The sequence below is a fragment of the Terrapene carolina genome, unplaced genomic scaffold (genome assembly GCF_002925995.2).
Source record: "Terrapene carolina triunguis isolate 2854851 unplaced genomic scaffold, T_m_triunguis-2.0 Scaffold21, whole genome shotgun sequence".
Classification (NCBI taxonomy): Eukaryota; Metazoa; Chordata; order Testudines; family Emydidae; genus Terrapene; species Terrapene triunguis.
Genome location: NW_020664372.1, coordinates 36,520,684 through 36,540,359, shown reverse-complemented (window position 1 = coordinate 36,540,359; position 19,676 = coordinate 36,520,684). Strand labels below are relative to the sequence as shown.

At 44.8% G+C, this 19,676-nt stretch overlaps 2 protein-coding genes across 5 annotated transcripts in view; both read left to right on the top strand.

Annotated features, from left to right (window-relative positions):
- LIMS1 (LIM zinc finger domain containing 1) overlaps positions 1–2,326 on the top strand; it is a 157,039-nt gene extending 154,713 nt beyond the window's left edge. For all 4 annotated transcript variants that reach the window (XM_024224375.1, XM_024224373.1, XM_024224374.1 and 1 more), the window contains one exon: positions 698–2,326. In XM_024224375.1, the coding sequence (XP_024080143.1) occupies positions 698–812 (115 nt within the window). In that variant the 3' untranslated portion in view covers positions 813–2,326. The remainder of the gene's footprint in view (positions 1–697) is intronic.
- A 2,566-nt stretch (positions 2,327–4,892) lies between these two features.
- RGPD4 (RANBP2 like and GRIP domain containing 4) overlaps positions 4,893–19,676 on the top strand; it is a 74,478-nt gene continuing 59,694 nt past the window's right edge. The window contains 6 exon segments of the mRNA XM_029913359.1: positions 4,893–5,265; positions 11,128–11,195; positions 12,047–12,158; positions 13,501–13,653; positions 17,600–17,830; positions 18,282–18,427. Of these exon segments, the coding sequence (XP_029769219.1) occupies positions 5,194–5,265; positions 11,128–11,195; positions 12,047–12,158; positions 13,501–13,653; positions 17,600–17,830; positions 18,282–18,427 (782 nt within the window). The 5' untranslated portion in view covers positions 4,893–5,193.

Sequence of the window (19,676 nt, the reverse complement as noted above, 5' to 3'; positions counted from 1 at the left end):
AATTATATATGGCCACTGCTCTGATCCAGTATGGAAATTCATAGCATCTTCTAAATAAAAGTCCTTGCCTATACCCACATCAGATATCTGTACGTCCGTAATGCTGGTGTCCACAGACTTCTGAAAATATAGTGTGTATCTTTACTGTTAGGTTTACAATTCAGTGGTTGCACAACATACAGTATTGCATAAAACAATTTTCCTCAGTATCCAAAAGTTCTCTATTTTTTTTTCTGTTTTCCTGTACAGTTGTTTCTTTCACTTCCGCTATTTACTTTCATGTCTCTTTCACATAAATATTGACTATATGTGCAATGACTGGCCATCTCAATCTTTCAAAACTCAAATCTGTCACCTTTAGCAAATTCACCTGTACTTAACCTGCCAGGGTTAAAAAAATAAAAATAAAAAGTCTCTCCTGAATTTGGGTTTTCCTTCCTGAATGTTGGCACCCAGTGACAAAGCTGGGCATTGCGAATAACAAATATAATTGTATGTATCCTAAAAAAATAGATTCAAGTATACATCTACATTTGCTGTATTGCTATATCATTTATAATCTTAGCTCCATGTATATATTGAGCAAAATACTGAAAAAGCATTATTTTGCTGCCTGTACTATGTCAATATGGCATGCTTCAAATACTCTTTGAAATCTCTTTCACTAAAGATATTTTTCCTTTTATATCATTTGTAGGAACAAATTTGTTGAATTTGATATGAAGCCTGTCTGCAAGAAATGCTATGAGAAGTTTCCTTTGGAGCTGAAGAAAAGATTGAAGAAACTAGCTGAAACTTTAGGGAGGAAGTAAAGCCTCCTTCTAATCTCATCTTCCTGTGCAAAAAGAGAAAATATTACAGATATTACTTGACTTTTATTTTATTTTTCTTTGAGGCTGCAACCAGCAATACATAAGCAAAGAAAATGAGTTTCCTTGATGCATGACTAGCTTCATACTAAAGTACTTTCCTCTTATCTCCCACAAAACATGCATCTAAAAACCCTCTACATTTTATATAAACCTCATTACTAGCAAAAACAAAATATATCTTCAATTCTGTATTTGATATTTACATGTATACATATTTGTTGATATGTAGATTGTACTCGCATAGTAAATTGCAGATACAAATTCATGTTAAACTCTTATGGCTCTAGTACTGCAGTTGGATCTGCCTTGTGCCCACTGATATCAGTGGGATTCTGTGCAGACATAAGATCTGCTTGTGCATATCCTGCAAGGACTTAACAGACAAGCCTAGCTTTCTGTACACAAATAGTGCCGTTGAAGTTAATGGTAATACTCGTGCAGAGAATTAAGCATGTTTGTAAGTCTTTAAATGACTGTAGCATCACTTTTTATGGAACTACTCATTTTTAGATTCAGATCCAAGTAGTCATTATGAAGCCTTATTTTAAATGTCTCTGAAGAAAGTCAAACTTCTAAGTACAACCACTGCAAAAGTGTAGTGCCTTTAATAGATAATTCTTACATAATTAATCTTTGTATATCAGACTTAAAAGTTGTAATGGAAATATAGAAAACATATTCCTGTTGCAAGAAATATGCATATTCAGAGCTACCTGAATTTTGCTATGTTCCGTTTAAAATAATCCAATAACATTCATGAGTGTTTTTGTATTTTACTTACTTTTTGTGCCTTATTCTTCTGTATCTTTCACAATAGTATTCAAAAAAATTGATGCATTAAATATATATACAGTTTTATTTTTATTTTATATTTTTATGCAGAAAATGTATACCAGGTATTATAAGAGATAATATGCTTTAACTACTTCAACTCTATAGGACGTATGAAGTTTGTTTGTTTGTTTGTTTTCCAAATATTGAGAACACCTGAATTTTAAAAAATACATCATGTTGCTTCTAGGCTGAATTAATTTTTTAATAGTACATGAAATAATTCTCTTTCATCTCTGACTGTTACTTTTACACCAGTGAGTATATATATAAATGGTCTATCCTGGAAGGTGCTGAGCACCTTCAGCTTCCATGTCAGCCTTGAAGGACTGGGTCCAACCTGATTAGAATTCCCTATAACATACTTTTAAGTCTTATGCTATTCATTTGTATTCATAAAGAATCTAGGGGTTTTTTCCCTTCCTTTATAAAAGTGCAGTTGTATGACAAACTTGTTTAACAAAATTAATAAATCTTTTTTTCCTTTACTATAGCAACCTAAACAGATTGTATAGGATTATATTCTACCAACTAAAGTCTCATTTCATATCTTGAAGAAAAAATATCCCTTAGTTGGTTTAAATGCTAAGCTTCCCAGTGTGATTAATAAAGGCTATAGAATATAACTTGTCTGACTTTTTCTTAAAGAGATGTTTGGTGGTGAAGGTGAGAGATCCCGTATATGTTCTCTAATATGTAGCCTTATTAGTGCTACACGGAATACAGCCCAGTTTCTGTTGTATTATTGAACTGTCAGAAGTGACTCCATAGTTAAGGCTGTATTTCCCTTACTGTATTTTTCCCTTAAAGCAGAACTACAGTCTGTCTATTTCCCACTTTAATAAATTAAATTTAGCTTTTAAATTTCAAATACCGCTCAGTGGATAGTTGAATTGTCTAGGAAATGTTTCAAATAAAATACTTGCTAACTTTTCCTAGAATAAAATAATTTAAAATAGGCTAGTTTTGAAATTTACCCCTGAACGTCGCCCACCCCCATCCAACACAGACAGTCCGTCACCACACATTTTCACATTAGCACACGGGTCACATTTGATATTTAAAAACTATGCAGAATATATTTATCTATCTTACTCATTTTAGTTTGTACTGACTTTGCTAGTGCTTTTTATGTAGCCTGTTGTAAAACTAGGCAAATATCTAGATGAGTTGATCTACCCCCTGGAAAATCTCTGTGTATCCCAGGGAGACATGTACGCCCGATTGAGAACCATTGTCTTACTGGATCATGTATTAACAATGGCTTTAAGGAAGAAGGAAATTGACTCCTATTTCTTCCTGGATAATTTTGCTGGTCGGTGCTGTACAGAGAGAGCTGAAGGAAACAGTTATACAGTTGTTGAAGTAACTTGGACTCATGATAAACACATCATAATGGCTCCAGGTAGTCAATCACAGGCTTGGTCTGAGGATTAATCCTATTCTGTATAAATTCTAATCTCAGAAGAATATTAACTGAAGATGAAGCTGGCCATACTGGAAAACAAATGATGTCACAGACATAAACCTCTACTGGGGGCATGCTGATCTCATGCACAAACACGGTTCTGTGACACAGAGTTCACATGAGCCCTACCCAGCGTCTCGTCATCCCTTTTGTATCACGGAAATGCAGGGCTTTAGGGGACCTTGAGACGTCCTCAAGTCCAGCCCCTTAACGTTGAGGCAGGACTGAGTTACCCTAGGCCACCCCTGACAGGTGCTTGTGCAACCTGGTCTTAAAAACCTTCAATGGCAGGGACGCCAGGACTCTCCTTGGACGCCTGTTGCACAGTTCAACTTCCCTTAAAGTTAAAAAAAGTTTTATCTTAGCTCTAACCCAATTCCCCCCCTCCCCATGGCTGCAGATTAAGCCCCCGTTACTTCTTGTCCTGCCACCAGTGGCCATGGACAACTGATCACCCTCCTCTTCGTACTAGTCCCCCCCCATTTACACTGTTACCAGGCCAGCCAGGCAGGGCCAGCTTTAGGAAGTGCGGGGCCCAATTTGAACATTTTTGGCAGGGTCCCAGCAGGGATGACTAACAAAAAAAAAAAAACCTTTTCATTTCTTCCATGTATTACTTATTTTCCATAACTATATAAATAAAATTATATATTATGTACATTGTGTCATGTATGCTGTTGATCGGTTATTAATGAGCTCTGTTTCACATGTGTGGGTCCCCACCACTCCCTGGGGGGGTGTGCACATGTGTGGGTCCCAGCTGCTCCCTGCCCCCCTCATTGAAGCAGGTGTGAAGGGTTACTGCCCTGGGAACTGCAGGGCACCAGTGGACATGGGGCTTGCTGGAGGCAGGGCAGGGGCTGACAGGAGGTAGGGGCTGGCTGCAGGCAGGACAAGGGGTGTGGGGCTGGCTGGAGATGGGTGTGGGGCGGGCGGGCTGGCTGCCTTCAGACAGGGCTGCAGGAGCGTGTGGCAGGGGTTGGCAGGGCTGGAGCCAGAGGAGTGCGGGACTGGCTGGCTTCAGGCAGGGGGGTGCGGCGGGTGGGTTGGCTGGAGACTGGGCAGGGGGTGCAGAGCTGGCTTGGGCAGGGGTGGGGGGGGGCTGGCTGGCCTCGGGCAGGGCCGCAGGGGTTGGCTGGAGACAGGGCAGAGGGTGCGGCAAGGGTTGGCTGTGGGCAGGGGGTGCGGCAGGGGCTGGCTGTGGGCAGGGGGTGCAGGGCCGGCTGTGGGCAGGGCAGGGGGCGGGGCTGGTGCAGGCAGGACAAGGGGTGCAGGGCTGGAGGTAGGGCAGGGGGTGCAGCAGGGGCTGGCTGCGGGCAGGGGCTGCAGGGCTGGCTGGACACAGGCTGGCTGCGGGCAGGGCACGGGGTGCAGCAGAGGCAGCTGGTGCCCCAGCCCTTTAAATAGCCCCCAAACCCCCCGCTATCCCAGCAGCGGGGCTCTGGTGGCAATTTAAAGGGCCAGCTGGGAGCCCCAGGCCCTTTAAATTGCCCCCTGGGGAAGCCGGGCCACGCCGGTATGCTGTACTGGGGCTTGGGCGCGGGGCTGGATTCAGGGGAATTGGTTGAAAAATTGGCCTAAAGCTGGCCCTGCAGCCACAGGTGACAGGCCTTGGCCTTCCCCTCCCCCACCCCGTTATCCCTGAAGATGTCCAGTAGCAATGGCGGTTGGCAGTTGCACAGGTGGGTCACTCTTCCGCCCCCCCAACGCTCGCTGCGATTGGCTCCCGGTGACTACGGTAGACAAAGAACGCGCCGGGAGAGCGCCGCCGCCGGGACAGGCGAAGGGGAAGGGCCAGAGACAGGCCAGGAAAGGGGGGGGGGCAAGCTGACATACGTAATTTCCACTTCCGCAAGCGGTGACGACGCACACATACGTAGCGCGCCGCGCGAGCCGTCCCTCGCCCCAATCTTACGCCTGTAGGCGCAGCGCGAGCGAAGCTGGCGAGCAGGGGGCTCGAGGCGGCGTTTCGGTTTCGCTCAGTGAGTGAGCGGCGCGCAGAGCCCAGCGCGCGCCACAACCATGAGGCGCAGCAAGGCCGAGGTGGAGCGGTACATCGCCTCGGTGCAGGCCGCGGCCCCCTCCCCCAAAGAGGTGAGCGGCCCGCCGGTGTCCCCGCCCGCCGCCCGGGTGATTCCGGAGCTGGGGTGGCGGCTTGTTCCCCAGTAGCGAGGGCCGCGGGGCGAGTCCATCGGCGGGGAGGTGGGTGCCTGGGTCGCTGCTGGACGCGTTCTGCTGCTGGTGCCCCTTGGCGATGGAGGTGGGGTGAAGGGACTTGGTGCCTGCGAGGGGCGGCCGGGGCAGGGTGGCTGCCCCGATCCGGCACCGGCGGGGCCCCACGGAGCAGGCCCCGCCCGCGCCAGGGAGGCTGGAGGGGCAGCGAGTCACGGGCCGTGTTTGACAGGAGCCCGGCGTTCAACGCCGCTGCCTCGGCCTGGCCTCATTCGGTGTGGGCGGGGCCCGCCTGCCTCCCTCCCTATGTGGGCCGGTTGCAAACGCCGGGCCCCTGGCGGGGCTGTACCAAGGCTGGGAGACAAGCGTAGCAGCCGGCGCTTTTCCTTCAGCCCTTAGACATTCCCTCCGCGGTTGGGTTGAGTTGAGGGAGAGCGATGGGATCGTGCAGGGAAGCTCGTTCTCCTGCTTCTGCTAAGCAAAGGATTTAAGTCGCTAATGCAATGCTGCAGATTTGATTTTCTGATAAACACTGGTATTGCTATCAAAGAAAAAACCCATGCAATTTTAGCTTTCAGGGTTATTAATTTGTAGGGCAGTAATTCAAGGGCTCAAACTTTTTTCACAAAACTTGGATCACATTTTAATAAAAAGTGGCTGACTTATCTCCCTGCTTGATCATGGGCTTGTAACATCCCCATTGCTACTACCACAATTGTTTACATGGAATTAGCTAAGAATGCATTACGTTCTTATCTGGTAATGCACTTTGGAAATGAAAATTATAGCTAGTTCTATGTCACCAGTTATCTCTCTGCAGACCCCAGAAGATGCTCTCCAGATCACCAGTGGTCTAAGCTGATATAGTTTAACATAGGCATTTAATTATGAAGAGCCAGAGGTCAGTCTAATGCAGGCCTGCACAACATGCGGCCCGCGTGGGCTCACTGTGTGGCCCGCGGGGGTTGAGTAGGTGGGCTCATTGTGCGGCCCATGGGGGGGGGGGGTGAGTAGGCAAGCGGCGGGTGAAGGAGGGGGGCTGAGTGGGCGGGCAGTGGCGGGTAGTGAGGAGGCGAGCCGGTGGAGGCGGGGCTGAGGAGGCGAGCGGTGAATCAGTGGCTGACCTGTTCTACTGATCTGGTCTGGCTCCCATCCCCTCTCCCAGGGCCGGCTCCAGGCACCAGCAAAACAAGCTGGTGCTTGGGGCGGCACATTTCTAGGGGCGGCATTCTGGCACCAGCCATCATTGGCTCCGACTCTGGGGCATGGGGAAAAAGTGCCCTTGCCGCCCCAGCTCGCCTCTACCTGCCCCCCAAGTGCGCCGCTGCCTTTCCACTTCTCCCCCCTCCTTCCCAGGCGTGCCGCGCGCAAACCCGCTATTTCGCGCAGCAAGGCTGGGAGGGAGGAAGGGATGAGAAGCCGAGCGGCGGGCGCTCGGGGGAGGTGGCGGTGGTGGAGCGGAGGTGAGCTGGAGCAAGGAGCGGTTCCTCTACCCCCCCTCCCCCGTTACTTCCTGCACCCGCTGACCCTAGCTCACCTCCGCTCCGCCTGCTCCCCTGAAGGCGCCGCTGCTCCGCTTCTCCCCCCTCCCTCGCCTGAGAGGGAGGGGGGAGAAGCGGAGCGGCAGCACACCCGGGGGAGCAGGCAGAGCGGAGCGGAGGTGAGCTAGAGCGGAAGGTCGCGGGGGGCCCGCAGGAAGCAATGGTGGGGGGAAAATGCGGCACGCCAGGGGAGGAGGCGGGGCTGGGGATTTGGGGAAGGGGTTCAGAAGGGGTGGAGTTGGGGTGGGGCCGGGGACAGAGGGGCACAAAAGAAGGGGGGGGGGCGGCCAAAAATTTTTTTGCTTGGGGCGGCAAAAATCCTAGAGCTGGCCCTGCCCTCTCCAAGGGTTGCAGCTGTCTGGAGGTGCCTGCCTTCCACGCCTTCCTCATTCACACCTCATTCATTCAACAGGGCAATTGATTACAAAGTGGGGGGAAGATCTTATTCTACTTCTAGCAAAAAGACATTTTTCTTTTACCTTAATTATACTACCTTAGGGGCCCGCTATAACAAATTACCGAGGTTCAATACTGCTGTTTCGGTGGGGTGGCGCTGGGGAAGGAGGGTTTGTTTCCGCGGGGCAGGTGGCACTGGGGGGGTGGTGGTGTGTTTCGGCAGCGCTGGGGGGGGTTGTTTCCGTGGGGCGGGTGGCGCGGGGGGGTGGTGTGTTTCGGGGGGGTCTGGGTGGCGCTGGGGGGGGGGGTTGGCGGCGCTCGGGGGGTTTCGGCCCTCAGCTGTTTTCTTTGCAGTAATATGGCCCTCGCCGCTTTACGAGTTGTGCAGGCCTGGTCTAATGCTTAAAACCTAACTGTTAACATTTGTTCTGTAGTTTTAGTCTGATCAGTAATTGCTCTATGTTGCAGTGGCAGGAAATTTAACAGTGTTATATACTGCTTCATAGGCATATCTGTGCATTTAATATATAATAAGCTTTTTAGGCAGGATTTGTGCACAAAACATAGGTACTATCTCATTGAAATATGCATGCAGAGATTTTGTTGATTGTGGAAGTCATAGGATTCGGATGCCTTTTACAACCGAGACAATGTCAACAAATCTACTCAATTTAAAAGTTACACCTACCACCTATTTGTTGTTACTTCACACTTTTTTAAATGTTTGCTCCTGTTCACTGTGTGAAAGACCCACACATAAACAGGGAATGCTGACTTTGCGTGGGTAACGTTGTAGCTGATTGTACAGTATGTACACAAAGTAAATAATGGAAAATAGATACTTCTCATTCTTCCTTTGTCCTGATCTTCTGTATTGTAAAATTAAGAAGGGACTGAAGTTAACTATCCCTTGAAATTGTAAAGAAATGTGGCTCACCAGACCTTTTCAAACTTATCAGACACATTCGTCCAATAACATAGTATTTATGGAGAAGATTAAAAACTAAACTTTTCTTATTAAAGGGTAAAAAAAAATAAAATGCATGCTTTTGTTCAAAAATAATCTTTGTGCTGAAACACCAAGAGAAAAACTTAATATCTAGTGTGTGATTTGAGAGAGTTGAGGGATTGGAAATACACCGGACCCCCACTAGAACGCAGGATTCGGGATCCATGCGCGGTACCTGTTAATGTGGGGACCGCGTTATCATGACTACCAATGTAAATAATTACATTTGGGAGCCATGGCTGCGACCGCGTTCTAAAAGAATTCGCACTATATAGGCGCGCGTTCTAGCTAGGGCCTGCTGTAGTGCTTGGAATGTAATGGGTCATCTTACATTTGCCCCAGATCTTAAATGTGATTAAAGTTGTATTTTTTTCTTTCTTAAAAAAAAAAATAATAATTGTGGTTGAGAACTTAATAATACAAACAAACCAAGAAATTCTAACCGTTCTTAATTTGATCATTACCTGTTAGGTTCACTCCCTCTGGGGCACCAGGCATTAGCCACTGTCGGGTAGACAGGATACTGGGCTGGATGGACCTTTGATCTGACCCAGTATGGCTGTTCTTATGTTCTGCCTCCATAGTTCATCCACTTTTCAAAGAAGCACTCAGTGTCCAATAAAACCTTGTCCCTACACGCTTTATAGATAATTTTTTGGGTTGTCTTTATTTGCTGCAAATGCAGTGGTTCTCAAGCTGTGGTCTGTGGACCACCAGTGTTCCTCAGAGCATTTGCTGGTGGCTTGCAGAGATCTGGCTGGTCACGTGATTTTTGACTCTCCTTGTTTCCAGTTCCTAAATTCCCTTAAAGAAAATTTAAAAATACATTGAATCTTTCTAGTGTCGCGCACTCTCGTAAGCAATTTCTGTAGCTGACACAGGGATGTTTCCCAATTGTGAATATGGGAAGTGATCCATAATACAATCTTTTTGTGAACTATTAAAACATTTGCAAAAATGTAAAGATTCCAGAGCTGATGCCAGTATTTCAGAAATAAGTTACTTGGACTTCCAGTAGAAATATGATAGAATCTTAGCTTGGTTTTGTTAGCATTGATGGATATGCTTTTGGAAGGAGAAGTACTTGGCCCTTTCCAGTTGGTGCCATGTTAGAGGCTTGCCAGTAGCTGATGGCTGGACCCAATTTGCATGTAAAAGTCCAAAACTTCATTATATCTAAAACATTTATTTCTACTTCTGTCTTCCTTGATAGAGGAGTAGAAATTACCGTTGGCTGAATTAATTGGTGAGGAAAAAAAGAGCAATTATCAGTTGTTTCCATACCCTATAGGCACATTGTTGTTTGAGCACACAGATTTTTTTGGTCTGTGCTCCAAGGAGCTTACAGTCAAACAAAGACAAAATAAATCCCAGGGCAAACTTAAGAGGGGATAAGCTTTTGCATTAAATATCCTTTTAAACAGAGATTGGTATCTATTGTGGATTTTCGCTGTGACTTTGGCCCCATCTGCTGCTTCTGGCTGTATGTTCTGAACCATTCTCCTGCAGGGTCTTACAACTGAAAAGGGTGTATGTTTGGTTTGTTTGTTTTTTTGCTACAGTTTCAAGTAAAATTAAGTTTGTAGCAAAAAATACAAAAATCAAACTTAGTGTTAATTAGCAATTCATTTATTTTGTCATTTTTTACCCCCTTCTTTTTGGAATGATTTCACCAGTGTCATTTATTTATTTCCTCCTTGCTTCTCTGCATCTTTCACCTCTTCTGGTTTTACTTTTTTCTTTGAGATTTTTCAGAGACTTCCATTTTATCTTTTTATCTTGTTCATTTACCAACAACCCTTTTTTTTTGAAGTGATAACTCGCTCTCACCTAGAAGGTCTGGAGGTGAATTTTTTTTTCATTATCCCATCAGTGTTGATCCTCCACTTAACCAAAATGGGTTGCTACAGAAATGATAAGGTGCTCCCTCATCCCCCCTTAATGCCTGATTTTGTAGTATCTGCAGGTGCGTGTCACCTCTATTGGTCCAGGGAGAAAGGATCTTGAGAGTCACAAGCTAATGCTCTGCCATTAAATAAAAAGATGTAGCCTCACTGCTTTTTCTCATCTCTCATCCTTTTTGTTACCCTTCATCTCTGTTTTCGTCTTTCTTTTCTCAAGAAGTGCCTGTTTCTCTGTTCCACAGGAGCTAGTCAGTTTCACTCATGTTCCTGCTCCAGCAATACTGTATAGGAGCAACTGAGGCACAAGGATGATCTTCCACTGTTAGAGATACAGTGGGTGGTAGAATGGAGAGGAAGTACTTTTGGCTGCTTCTCCCTTCCCTTGCAGAACATCTGTATTAATATCAGCTCACAACTATATCTTTGTGGCACAAGCAGAAATTTTCCCTTTGGGGAGAACTATCAGGGAGTAATCAAGAGTAGTGTAGTTTGGGAATACTATGGGATTCCTATGCCATATTTAAACATCAGTGTTTGATGACAGACCTGTTGCAGTGTATAATTAAAAAAAAAAATCATCTCCCTACTGGTGGATGGATGCATAACAAGCTTTTCTAGCAGCAAGGGTATTATATTGTGGTGCTCCTATTACAACCAAGCAGTGAATTTCTCTGGTTCACTAGGTAGCCTTAATTTCCCAACTGTATGCTATCTGTATGGTATTAGGTCTTTCTCTACAAAGATGTTATGGGGGAGAATATTACAGACCATAATGAAAAATTGGACACGGGTTGATAACTAATGTGTCTGAAGTTTAGTCACTTAATACAGTATAGGTTAACTGGGAACTTTGTCTAAGCCATTTTGGGTCAAAAATATAGATGTATTATATATTTTAAGCATATTTATCATAACAATGTTTTTTCCCCTCCAGAAATCAATGAAAGGATTCTTTTTTGCTAAACTCTATTATGAAGCGAAAGAGTATGAACTTGCTAAAAGGTAAAGTATGTGTTGTTCTGTTTTCCAAAGAGCTTTACTGCTATAGAAATTAAATGGATACTGGAATTGTTACAAAGCAATTTCTGATGCCTACTACTGAATGATCAAAACTGTTATTTCCAGACAGTGCTGATAGCACTTACTTGATACAGATCCATTGAATCACTAATGGGGAAACCTGAAGAAAAATTGGGAATGGGGGACTGAAAGGTGTTCTTTATTCAGACAGCTGTCATTCAAACAGCATAGCGGAACTTTATCTTTTAGTTTCCGTAAGTTACTGTTTCTAAGGCTAGGTCAACACTACCTGCCTGAATCGGCGGCTAGAAATCGATCTCTCGGGGATCGAATTATCGCGTCTCGTCTGGACGCGACAATCAATCCCCGAATCGACGCTCTTACTCCACCAGCGGAGGTGGGAGTAAGCGCCGTCGACGGGGAGCCGCGGAGGTTGATTTTGCCGCCGTCCTCACAGCGGGGTAAGTCGGCTCTGATACGTCAAATTCAGCTACGCTATTTGCGTAGCTGAATTTGCATATCTTAAATCGCCCCCCCCCCCCCCCCGTAGTGAAAACCTGCCCTAAGTGATTCACAGACACAAGTCTCCCGTATTTTAGACACATTTGCTGGCAAACAGGTAATGATGGCCCATATCAGAATAATGTTGGTTAATTTTTTTATTTTTATTTTTTGAGGCCCCAGAACAGATACCTGGAACTAAACACTCTGCTTGCTCTTTACCCTCGTAGTGCAGAGCACCAGTGAACTATGTTACGTTGTTTGACCGTCTGTTTCAGGTTTTGTTTCAGAATTATTCATTACTTACTGACATGGTAACTGCTTTCTTACAGGTACATATCTACTTATCTTAATGTTCAAGAGAGAGATCCCAAGGCACACAAATTTCTGGGCCAGCTCTATGAAGCTGAAGATAACATAGAAAAAGCTGTGGGTTGCTATAAGGTAGGAAGTAAAAGTGATCAAATCAAGTGATTCTTGAATTATGGACGAATCCCAGAAGGGTTTCGTGTCACTTCTTATTTCTCTTTCCCAGCTTAAGTTACTAGAAAGCCTCAATTTTATAACCCATGAACCTCAGCACATGCTAAGTTAACTCTGGAAAAAAATCTTCTACGATTTGGAAAACATTCTGGCATATCTGTAGAAAAGCAGGCTTAGGTCTGAAATTAGTTCACCTAATGTGCATTATAAAAATAATTGTCATGAATCATACCAGTGATTGCTCTGGTTCTGGACAATGGCTATTATTTCAGGGACAGGTATAACTCTCTGCTCACCCTCCCTCAAATGAACAGTTAAGAAGTAACATGCCTATGGGGGAATATTTACTTCTAACCTTGGGTGATTGACTGGCTTATGTTCTAAAGCATGAGGATTTAGTCCTTATGAACTTTATCCTATCTAATGTAACTGGATATTCATATAAATATCTAGCCCTTTAATGAATTGTAATAAGACTTTTAGCTCAGTTTCTTGCAGCACTGAGTTTGTGAGACAGCTTTTTGTGATTCTTGTTATATTTTCCTCTCTTTCTCTCTCTCAAAATGTGTATTCTCTTCCCTTGTGCTGTGTTAAAGACCAGCAAAACCAAAGAAGGAAACTAACTTGCTATCCCTGGGAAAACAAAATTGACTATGGTCAGTACTGTCAAATGCACAAATTAAAAACATTGAAAGAAATAGAGGAAATTCTTCACCTGATCTTACTATTGATGCAATATCTATAAGTGTAAAGACAATTCAAACAGAAGTAACTGTATACTGTATCTGTCCTAGAGCTGATGTTTAAGAAACCCTACCATTAACTTCTTCCCACACTGAAAATTGATTAATAGGGAGTTTAGGCTGGTAGAATACTTTTCAAAATAAGGCATCAAGTTTGCCCTGGGATTCCCTAACAGGGTTCCCTATAACTTTATGGTGTGAATTCCAATTGCTAGTAAACTGCATTGCAGAATCAGGACCAAAACTTGTTGGTCTGACTTGTTCCATAAGCATATAAAAGTGTAAAACTACCAGCATACGTTTCTTCACCTAATAACTTTTTGAAAAATAAGCTTATTACAAACATGTCCAAAACATCTTGCGTAGTGTAGTACTAGAACAGATTTTTGAAGCTGCTTTCATTGAACACTTAAAACTGTAAAAGTATGTACTGATGAGTATTGCTGAGTAATCTGAGTAGTTTTTTTGTTCTGTTTATCTAGTTATATGCTGAAATATTTCATATTAACTACAAAAAATAACAGCTGTTTGGTTTTTTTGTGGTGGTGCTGAAATATTAGCGTTCAGTGGAGTTGAACCCAACACAAAAAGATCTTGTACTGAAGATTGCGGAATTATTGTGTGACAATGATGTTACAGATGGAAGAACAAAATACTGGGTTGAGAGAGCTTCTAAACTCTTCCCCGGAAGCCCTGCTGTTTACAGACTGAAGGTAAACTGAAATTTTGAGGTGTGCTATAATCACTAAGTTCTAACTTGCATGCAGTTATTTTAAGCTAGGGCCAAGACAGATTGGCCTGTCCATTCCATCTCACCTCTAACTTTTTTGGTTAGTCTAAATCAGTGGTTCTTAATCTTTGTGTCTCAGGAACCCATTTGTATACCTTGATGGGTCAGTGGGTCATGACAGGCCAATGCTTCTCTTTCCCACAGGGGTCCATCACGGGATGGGGGCAGGATTCTTGGAGCTAAGATTCCAGATAATCCAGCCAGATGTGAACAGATGGGGAACACCCCACTGGCACCTGGGGGAGGGCAAGTGAGTTGAGCCATCCTCCAGAAACACACAGCCCTCTCACATGGCCTGGGGGCAGGGGGGTGCAGAAGGTAAAGTGTGGAGGGGATCAGGGGGCCTGGAGGTGAGGTGGGGAGATTAGGAGGTCTGGGAGTGGAGTGAGGAAAGAGTTGGGGGTTCAGGGGAGAAGCGGGGTGGCAGGAGTGTGGGGGGGGCAGTGGGAGGGTTGGGGGAAGGATATGGGGGCATAGGAGCCTAGGGGAAGGGCAGCAAGCTGATAGTTCCCAAAATACCACAGCCCCCATACATGCCCCTTGGTGGGCAGAGGGTAAAGTGGTGAGGGGATTTGGAGTCCTGGGGCAAAGTGGGGAGTTTGGAGGACAAGGGCCTATGGGTGCAGTGGGGAAACATCTGGGGACCAGGATGGATGTTATGACTGGGGGGTGGGGGTCAGTTAGCTGTGGGCCAGGGTATTGGGGGCGGGGGTACTTAACTGAGAACGTGACATCAACCACATCCTCCCGGCTCCTGTCCTGTGAGGCTGGCTGGGCTCACCTCCCATCACCAGGTATTGCAACTTCAGCTTGGCCAAATTTGTGTGAGTTGTTGCTGCAGCCTGGTGCATGGGATCACTGTGCCACTCAAATTTTGCCCAGCTGGCCCCCTGTCATCATGGTGGAGGGGCGGCTGGGTCAAATCTGAGCAGCACTGTGACTCAGTGCACTGTGTCACAGCACCCAGAATGGGGAGCTGAGCCCAGCCAGGATCGTGACCCTTTGACACATTCTGGTGACCCAGGTTTGGGTCATGACCCACAGGTTGAGAAACCGTGGTCTAAATAGTTTAGGAGTCATCATGTATCTTGAGTGTTACTCTTGTTCTTCTGTAATCTGAGATTCTTTCTTCATATTCTTTGATCACTGAAGATCCGCAAATTTTGAAGTCTTTGTGATGTGTTGAGGTTGATCTTCAGTATTATTATTGCGGCATGGACCATCTTTGCTTTCTGTATGTGCACAACACCTCTCCCGGTGATATTCTAGGCCATGTCTAGGCTCCTAGGTAGAGCTGTGCAAATGATGGATTTTTCAGTTCATTGACAGTTCCAAAATTTTTTGTTTTGAGTTGAACAGAAAACAAATTTATTCAAAAATTTTGGGGATTTTTTTTTTAAAAGTCAGAAATGTTGGTTCAGAATATTTTGTTTTGAACTAACTCAAAACATTTCATGTAGATTTCAGACATTTTGATAAAAAGAAAGAGCTCGATTCACAAAAGGGCAGGAGATTTGGGGGTGAGCTTCCTCCCTTTTAGGCACGCTCAATCTCTCCTGTTGAAGCAGTCACAGGACGTGGGAGACACAAGTTCAAGTCCCCATTAAAATGTCGTTATAGAAAGTGGAATAGCTTCAACAGGAGAGATTGAGAGCCCCATACTAGAATATGCCATAACCTAGTGGCAAGGGCACACTCCTGCAATTTGAGAAATCCAAGTTCCAATCCCTCCTCTATGTCAGGATGGCAGGTTGGGGGGATGTCCCACATCTCAGGTGAGTACTCTTAACTACTGGGATAAAGCCTATAAGGGAGGCACCCCTCCTTTTTTGTAAATTTAGTCTGCTTCTCTCCTTTTGTCAAAATGCCTGAAATTGACGTGAAATTTTTTCAGTTGGGTTGAAACAAGTTTATTTCAACATTACTGAAGCGTTTCATTTTTTTTCCCCCCTTCCTGTTCAGTCTAACTATTTGACAGATTTTTGAAACTGCTGGAAAAGTTGTACCAGTTCTATTCCTAGTATTGTGGTGGTGGTAATGTTGCAGATAAGAACATAAGAACGGTCATCCAATATGCATTACTTTGCATTTATCAACATTGAATTTCATCTACCATTTTGTTGCCCAGTCGCCCAGTTTAGTGAGATCCCTTTGTAATTCTTTGCAGTCCACTCTGGAGTTAACTATCTTGAGTAATTTTGTATCGTCTGCATATTTTGCCATCTCACATTACCACTTTTTCCAGATCATTTATGAATGTTAAACAGCACTGGTTGCAGTACAGGCCTCTGGTGGACACTACTATTTACCTCTCTCTATTCTGAAAACTGACTTTTTATTCCTACCCTTTGTTTCCTATCTTTTAACCAGTTACTGATTCATGAGCGAACCTTCCCTCATATCTCATGACTGCTTACCTTGCTTAAGAGCCTTTGGTGAGGAACCTTGTCAAAGGCTTTCTGAAAGTTTAAGTACACTATTTCCACTGGATTGCCTTTGTCCAAATGTATATTGACCCCCTCAAAGAATTCTAATAGATTGGTGAGGCATGATTTCTCTTTATAAAAGCCGTGTTGACTCTTCCCCAGCATATTGTGTTCACTTGTGTCTGGTAATTCTAGTCTTTACTATAGTTTCAATTTGCCTGGTATTGAAGTTAGGCTTATTAGCCTGTAATTGCTGGGATCGCCTCTGGAGCTTTTTTAAAAAATAGGCATCAGATTAGCTATCCTCCAGTCATCTGGTTCAGAAGTTGATTTAAATTATAGGTTACATACCACAGTTAGTAGTTCTGCGATTTCATATTTGAGTTACTTCAGAACTTGATGTAGGGAGAACTTCCTGGTCCATGACAGCACTTCTAGTTCTGACAAGTAGCAAAGTAGCAGACCTTTAAACTGTTACTTGTTTCTTTGTCTAGTGATATATTTTCTGATCTGGGTTTATGGCTGACTACCTAGCAAGTACCAGGCCCAACCTCAGTAACTCTCACACTTTGCTTATTTGTTTTTGAGTTTTCTGGGAACAATTGTGGATATCTCAATTCGTTAGAATCCTTAATTCTGTATTGATTATAGGTCTATAAAAATATTGTTTTCACTTAAATGTCTGAAGTCCATCACTGAAGTCCATAACAGACACTGACTTTCTTGTGTAGCTTTTCCTATCTGAGGGATTAGTGTGCAGAAATGTAGCAGCTTTTTTGATGGCATTAGGCTAGTTTCCTACTTTCTGTACTCTTGAATAAACACTTGGATAAATATTTGCTTTTTAAGAAAAAAATTGTTGCTGCTTTTGCTTTCGAACATGGGGTCTGTATCTTCACTCCCATTCTTATGAATGAGAGTAATGAAGTTTGCTCTTTTCAGGTAACTAAGCATCTGTGGCCTGACTGGTGTATGAATGCATTAGTTTTCTAATGTATGCCAGCAATAACGTAGTTCAAATTGTCTGTCTTTTTAAAAAGTTAACTGCTTTTTTAACAAAAGTGAATCCTTGACTAGATACAGTGGTATAGAATGGGAATATAATGAAAAGAATATTCTGTAAAACCAAAATCCTACTAGATCTGACAGGGTTCTCTGAGACTCCTTGTGCACTTACTTCAATAAAGAAACATTTAAAAAATATTTTTAAAAAATCTCAAATAATGCTATTAAGTCTTAGCAAATTATACAAACTCTCATTTCATATATAAATGTCAATATAAATAAAACCTGACATACTCTCAACCACTTGGTCTATGCATAATCAGGTTGCTAAGAGTAGGGATAACAAAGGAAACTGTCCTGTCATGTGGTCAGTGATTAAAAAAAAAAGTTTAAATGGAAAATGAGATACTAAAAACACACTGCCTTTGTTTTTAATAGGAACAGTTATTGGATTGTAAAGGTGAAGATGGATGGAATCAGCTTTTTGATCTGATACAATCGGAACTCTATGCAAGACCAGATGATGTCTATGTAAACATCAGGCTAGTAGAGCTCTACCGTTCAAATAAAAGATTGAAGGATGCTGTGGCTCACTGTCGAGAGGCAGAAAAGAAGATTACTATGCGATCAAGCTTGCAATGGTGTTCGTGTGTTGTACAGACACTTAAGGTTTGTTAAATCCATACTGTGGTTTTGGGAAAATCTCTTGTGTTTTCTATACTAGGCTGGTTCTTTAGTGGAACTAGTGTCTATCCTCCAAGTAGTTGGGGACTACGGGACAGCACAGGGACTATGGAAGAGTTCTCTTTTTTTAAAAACTAAACTCCACCAAAACAAAAGGAGGTACAACACACTTCAGTTTACTCTCCATACTTTATTACATTTGATATTAGTGTTTATACATAAGACTGTTGGGTTTGTCTCTTGAACAGATTTGGCGTAGCACTTCAATCTTTGGTAGAGAGGCTTTGTTGCTGGAGAATCTGGGGGAGAACTGGATGTTAAGATCCCACCTTGCAAACTGGAATATTCTGTGAATGTAACTAGCATGCTCTAGGGGTGGTACTATTACCACCCAAGAAAGGTGACTAAATTATGTCTTCTAATAAATCTTTTCTAGGAATATCTGGAATCTGCACAGGACTCAGAGTCTGAAAAAAGTATTTGGAGAAACACCAACAGAGATCTGCTGCTGGCCTACTCCAACCTTGTGATAATGACACTTTCTACTAGAGATGTTCAAGAAAGCAGAGAATCACTTGCAAGGTACTATCTTCATCACATTCCTACTGTAAAAGACTTCTGAGTAATCTCTTGTCAAGGGGTGTCATTCTGTGCCATGGAGCATCAAACAGACTTTTCTTACAGTGTACAGGTGGTTGAGGGAAACGACTAACTTTAAAAACAACTCTGTAGTAGTCACTGAGGCTGGTACTTCTGTCCTGTGTTATCCTGACTGGTGCTGTGCATCTGCCTTCAGTCTGCTGGCTGCTAGGCTGGAACTGATGCGTATCTCTTCACTTTAGTCTAGGCTTGAAGACCCAGAGCAATATTTTTCCCATAAGCTTATACACAGGGCCGGCTCCAGGCACCAGGCAACCAAGCACATGCTTGGGGCGGCACCTGGTAAGGGGCGGCCAATCTTGGGGTGGCGGGGGGCTCCGGCGGTGCGGCGCTCGGCGGGGGGGGCGGGCTCCGGCGGCGCGGCGCGCGGGGCGGGGCGGCGCTTTTTTTGCTGCTTGGGGCAGCAAAAAAGTTAGAGCCAGCCCTGCTTGTCTCTTTTCTAGTAAGAAAGAACACTTCATAACTGTACAGTAACCAATGTGTGTCTTCATATTGCTCAAGCAGCATAGGTAGGGCCCTACCAATTTCACGGCCGTGAAATAGGCCTTTCCCCATGAAATCTGATCTCCACGAAATCAGGCAGGCTGGGGAGGGACAGGACTTTGTCCTTCCCCTGCACGGCTGTTATCGGAGGGAGATCAGACCCACCTCCACAGGCAGAGCAGAAGAGGGTGTACCATCCTCACTTCTACGCTGCAGCAGCCCCAGAGTTGGGCTCTGGGCTGCCGCTCCTGCAGCAGCTCTGGGCTGCTGTTCGCGCTTGCTCTCCCTCCCCCCCACCCCCAAGTATTGCCAGGGCTGGGGGATGCATGGGCTCCAGCTGTGGCTTGGGACTGCCATCCCCTGCAGCTGCAGCTCCAGCTCCTGCCCAGGCCACGCTCCAGCTCTGGGGCTTCTGCTCCCTTCTCTCCACCCCTGGCTTCTGCCCAGGCTCCAGATGCTCGAGCTCCAGGGCTTCTGCCCCCTCCCCGGCTCCGGGCACCTGGACTTGGGACTGCTGCATCCCCCCCACAGCGGCTCCAGCTGGGATTCGGGGCTTCCACCTTGCAGCTCCTGCCTGGGCTCAAGGGCCTGGCCTGGGCCTGCCCCCCTGGGCTCGAGGCTGCTCCCCCCCACAGCGGCTCCTGCCCGGCTCAGGGACCTGGGCTGGGGGCTGCCACTCCTGCAGCTC